The following is a 5287-nucleotide window of genomic DNA, read 5'->3' as shown; positions in this document are numbered from 1 at the left end:
TTTTTTTTTTTTTTTTTGGCGGTACGTGGGCCTCTCACTGTTGTGGCCTGTCCCGTTGCAGAGCACAGGCTCCGGACGCGCAAGCTCAGCGGTCATGGCCCACGGGCCCAGCCGCTCCACGGCATGTGGGATCCTCCCGGACCAGGGCACGAACCCGCGTCCCCTGCATTGGCAGGCAGACTCCCAACCACTGCGCCACCAGGGAAGCCCTAGTTGTCATTATTAATGTTATTTCCAAGTTGTGCTTCGCTAGGATGGAAGCTCCATTGAGCAAATGCTAATTAAGCTCTTACTGTGAGCAGTGCCTTTGCCAACAGATATGGAATTGGACAGAGCTGTGGCCTGTGCAGAGCGAACGTAACCGCTGAGAGCTGGGGCTGCTGGACACTAAGGCAGGGCTACAGAAGAGTGTGACACTGCTGACCAAGAGCCCAAGGGGCAGAGAGGCCATCAGAGATGGGCTGGGGAGGGTTCCTTGAAGGAGGTGACGTCAGACCTGGGCCCTGATGGATGGGAGATTTTAAAAGACTGCAGTAGGGGTCTGGGAGAAGGGGTGCCCTGTGGAAGGAACAGAGCAGGGAATCCTAGGGAGCCGAGAGTTGTTTAGCTGGACTTGAGCAAAGGATGTGTAAAGAGTGAGTGAGAGAGAGCTGGGGATGGCATCAGGGAAGAACCAGCAGGCCCGGCCGGAATGCTGGCAGAGGGCTTCAGACTTGTCTCTGGAGGCAGTGGGCAGGCAGAGGAGGCTATGAGCACAGAGACGCTTTAGACAAAGAAGGAAAAAGATGCTTTAGGCTGCCTGGTGCACAGGAGATTGAAAAGCCACCCAGCCAGGTCAGAGAGACTGAAATGCTGAGCAGGCCAGAGGTGTGAGGATCATGGGCCACAGGAGAGGCTGCAGCTGGCCAGGCTGGAGGGGAGGCAGAGACACTGCAGAGACAGGATTTAACAGCCATGGAGAATGAGACGGGGAGAGTTAAAGCTGACTTGTATCTGGTTGGGATGCCTAGCAGAAGGGGAATGAGAGAAGTGATCCATGATTAAGTACTACTTTTGTGGGAATTCCCTGGCGGTCCAGTGGTTAGCGGTCCAGTGGTTAGGACTCCGCTCTTCCACTGCAGGGGGCGTAGGTTTGATTCCTGGTTGGGGAACTAAGATCCCACATGCCGTGTGGTGCAGCCAAAAACAATACTACTTTTATAATCCTCAGAGCAGAGATTTCATATGAGGCCATTCAGGGGAGACAGAAGTGATAACTCCCACCATCTCTTTTCCAGGACCCAGTAACAAATGCCTCTTCCGTTAGTCTCAGGCAACCCCGTGGATGCTGGGTCACGGGTAGTCAGAACAAGAAGGGGCCTCGAGGCTCACCCTCTCTGTAATCAGGGAGGAGGCCCCTCAGAAAAGCAGAGGGTCCTGGAGGCTCGCTGGACACCTGGGTTAGGCCTGCCACTGCCTGCTGGCCCAGGGGCACTCCTCTTTCTCCAGATCTCCCTACCCTGTCCCATCTCCCGACCACCTGGGCTTGCACGTCTTCAATCTACCTGTGCTGTGGTCTCCCAAGGCTCCTCTGACCAAGTGGTGAGAGCCACACCTTGGGCCGGGAGATGTCACCCAAGGAACAGACTTGGAAGACTGTTTCCCTGCCCCTGGATGGGAAGCCATAGCTTCCTGTGGGAGTAGGGACCTGGGACGGACAGCACCTGTGCTAACCTCGCCTCTCCCCTGCAGATCCCGCTCGCCCCACTCCAGCTGCCTTCAGAGCCACCAGCCTCCCCCTTCCTGAGCTCTACTGAGGGACCGGCCACCTCGCTGCCTCTGGGGCGCTGTGCTGGGCAGAGAGAGGTAGGAGCGCTGGGCACTGTGGTCTGTGGCTCCGCTGGCTCCGGGCTCATCAGCTGGTGCTCCACGGCTGTTTCCTAATGAGTCCCAGGGGAAGGGCTGCTTCCGGGCACACAGATTCTTGTCCAGGCTGGGTGTGAGCCCTCAGCTGTCAGCCTCGAACCAAGAAAAACAGATCCCCACCCCCAGCCACTGGTCTCGTGAGCAAAGGCGTTATAGTACAGCAGGCAGACTCACAGTTAATACTTCCTGAGCTCTTAGTCTGTGCCAGGCACTGTGCTGGACACCTGGATCTCATTTATCTTTTTTTTTTGGTAATTTTTGGCATAAATTTATAATCATACACATATTTACTTATCCCAGTCCAGAACTATTATTCATTCATTCTTTTGCATATCTGGTTTCATTCATTTTATTTTGTGAGATTAAACATAATCACCATCCTATTTTCCAGGTGATACAATGAAGCTTAGAGATTAAATAACTTGCTGAAAGTCATATAACTAGTTAAGCAGTGGACCTGGGTCTTGAACCCCTACAGTCTGGCTCTAGAGCCCATGTAGTTAACCACTATACCAGATTAGACGGGGCCTAAAAAGGGGCCTGGGAGAAGCAGGAAAGGGTTTGCAATGGAGTCATTCCCAGTCTGCTTCTCCACGGGGATCAGCTCAGCAGGACAGCTGCCTGACCTGAGGAGGCCCGGGCTTGCCTGCAGCAACTGACTTAGGACTTGGCCACATCACATCCCTTTCTTGAGTCTGTGTTCTTTCTGGAGCCTGAAAAATGGACAGGCCTCCCTCCCCTGGGGCAAACATAGATACCAGGGTTGTAGGTGGTCAGGCCTGTTGACCTGCAAATACTGGTAGCAAGTGGTGCTGAGATAACCAGAAAGGGAGATGGGTGCCCACCCAACCCCAGGTGTGCCAGGAAGGACAGCTGGGGTAACCCGGACTCAGAGACTCTTGAGGAAGCTTTCCAGCATATCCCAGAAGCTATCAGTTCCTTTCTGGGGACACAGACAAACCAGGCCAGCTCTGTTCCTGGCATACTCAGTTATGCCAGCTCGGGTCCCCGGCCTGCACACGGTCTCCTCCTCATGCCATTTCTCCCCCAAGGTGTGTTGGGAGCAGCAGCTGCGTCCAGGAGGCCCAGGACCCCCGGCCGCCCCACCCCCAGCGCTGGAGGCCCTATCCCCATTCCTTCGAAAGAAAGCCCAGATCCTGGAGGTGCTGAGAGCCCTGGAAGAGACTGACCCCTTGCTTCTGTGCTCACCTGTCACCCCCTGGCCGCCTCCAGGCGAGGGTTCCGGCTCCCCAGAGCCCATCAATGGCGAGCTATGTGGCCCACCTCAGCCTGAACCCTCTCCCTGGGCCCCCTACCTGCTACTAGCTCCTGGTAGCCTGGGGGGCCTGCTGCACTGGGAGCGCCCCTTAGGGGGCCCAGGGGAGGAAGAGAGTGCTGGGCGGCCCTGGGGCCCTAGTAGGGGCTCCCCACAGGCCCAGGGCACCGGTTCCGGGCCACCCTGCGCCCCAGGCAGTAGCTCCTCCTCCTCTTCTGATGAGGCAGGTGACCCCAACGAGGCACCCAGCCCTGACACCCTGCTCGGGGCCCTGGCCCGCAAACAGTTGAACCTGGGCCAGCTCCTTGAGGACACAGAGTCTTACCTACAGGCCTTCTTGGCCGGGGCTGCTTGCCCACTCAGCGGGGACCAGCCGGGTCCCAGGCAGCCATCCTCCCCAGACCAGGGGCCCCCACAGCTGTCCAAGTCCAAAGGCCTCCCCAAGTCAGCTTGGGGAGGGGGTACCCCGGAGGCCCACAGGCCGGGCTTTGGTGCTACCTCAGAGGGCCAGGGGCCCCTCCCCTTCCTCAGCGTGTTCATGGGTGCAGGGGACACCCCCCTGGGCTCACGGTCTGGCCACCCCCACTCCTCATCTCAGGTGAAAAGCAAGCTCCAAATTGGCTCCCCTTCTCCCGGGGAAGCCCAAGGACCCCTTCTGCCCTCTCCAGCCAGAGGTCTCAAGTTTCTAAAGCTGCCTCCAGCCTCAGAGAAGGTACCCAGCCCAGGGGGCCCCCAGCTCAGCCCCCAGCTCCCCCGGAACTCCCGAATCCCCTGTCGGAACAGTGGCTCAGATGGCAGCCCCTCCCCGCTGCCGGCCCGCAGGGGTATGGGCGGAGGAGAGCTGTCCCCAGAGGGGGCGCAGGGTCTGCCCAGCAGCCCGTCACCCTGCCCCACAGCCCCAGATTCCGCACAGCTCAGACCTCCCCAGCCAGCCTTGTCCACTACACTTTCCCCGGGACCAGTGGTGTCTCCTTGCTATGAGAACATTCTGGACCTTTCCCGGAGCACCTTTAGGGGGCCTTCCCCAGAGCCACCTCCATCCCCGCTGCAGGTGCCCACCTACCCACAACTAACTCTGGAGGTGCCACGGGCCCCTGAGGTCCTCAGAAGCCCTGGAGTCCCCTCCAGCCCTTGCCACCCAGAATCCTGCCCCTATGAGAGTGCCCAGGAGAAGAGTTTGGACAAGGCAGGCTCGGAGTCTCCCCACCCTGGCCGCAGGACCCCCGGCAGCTCGTCCAAGAAACCTGGTCAGGGGCCAGGCCGGCGACCTGGGGATCCTGGCTACACACCTCTGCGGGACAGACTAGCAGCCCTGGGGAAACTGAAGACTGGCCCCGAGGGGCCCCAGGGCCCAGAAAAGAATGGGATGCCAGCTAGGCCTGGCACAGAGAAGGCCCGGGGAGGAGGGAAGTCAGGGGAGAGCACTGGAGACACAGCGCCCTCTGCCTCCAGGGCCCCTGAGCAGCCAGAAGCCAAGGGGGCCCTGCGGGGGGCCGTGGCCTTAGGCACAAGCAGCCTGAAGCAACAGGAATCTGGGCTCCTGGGGGACCCTGGGTCCCGAGTCTACTCTTCCCACTCCATGGGGGCCCGGGTGGACCTGGAGCCTGTCTCACCAAGGAGCTGCCTCACCAAAGTGGAGCTGGCCAAGAGCCGGCTGGCAGGGGCCCTGTGCCCCCAGGTACCCCGCACCCCTGCCAAAGTGCCAACCTCAACCCCCAGCCTCGGCAAGCCCAATAAGAGTCCCCATGGCAGCCCAACAAAGCTGCCTTCTAAGTCGCCCACCAAGGTGGTGCCCCGACCTGTGGCCCCACCAGCCACCAAGGAGCCCCCCAAGCCTGACAAGGGGAAGGGCCCACCCTGGGGAGACTGTGGCGGCACTACGGCCCAGCCCACACCCCCAGCACCTGGCCCTGCCGACCCAGGCCCAGGCCCTGAGGGGCGGGCCCCACACTCGGCCATTGAGGAGAAGGTGATGAAGGGAATCGAGGAGAACATGCTGAGGCTCCAGGGCCAGGAGCGGGCCCCCGGCACCGAGGCCAAGCACCGCAATGCTAGCAGCATCGCCAGCTGGTTCGGCCTTAAGAAGAGCAAGCTGCCAGCGCTGAA

General features: G+C 59.9%; 1 protein-coding gene across 1 annotated transcript in view; it reads left to right on the top strand.

Moving 5' to 3' along the window:
* The window catches only part of NCKAP5L (NCK associated protein 5 like), a 13283-nt gene that overhangs the window by 4766 nt on the left and 3230 nt on the right, over positions 1 to 5287 (top strand). Inside the window, exons 6-7 of the mRNA XM_007452352.1 lie at positions 1732 to 1845; positions 2958 to 5287. Coding sequence (XP_007452414.1) covers positions 1732 to 1845; positions 2958 to 5287 — 2444 coding nt within the window. The remainder of the gene's footprint in view (positions 1 to 1731; positions 1846 to 2957) is intronic.

This window comes from Lipotes vexillifer, unplaced genomic scaffold (assembly GCF_000442215.2).
Source record: "Lipotes vexillifer unplaced genomic scaffold, Lipotes_vexillifer_v1.1 scaffold422, whole genome shotgun sequence".
NCBI classification, from domain to species: domain Eukaryota; kingdom Metazoa; phylum Chordata; class Mammalia; order Artiodactyla; family Lipotidae; genus Lipotes; species Lipotes vexillifer.
This window is presented reverse-complemented; position numbering and strand designations above follow the sequence as displayed.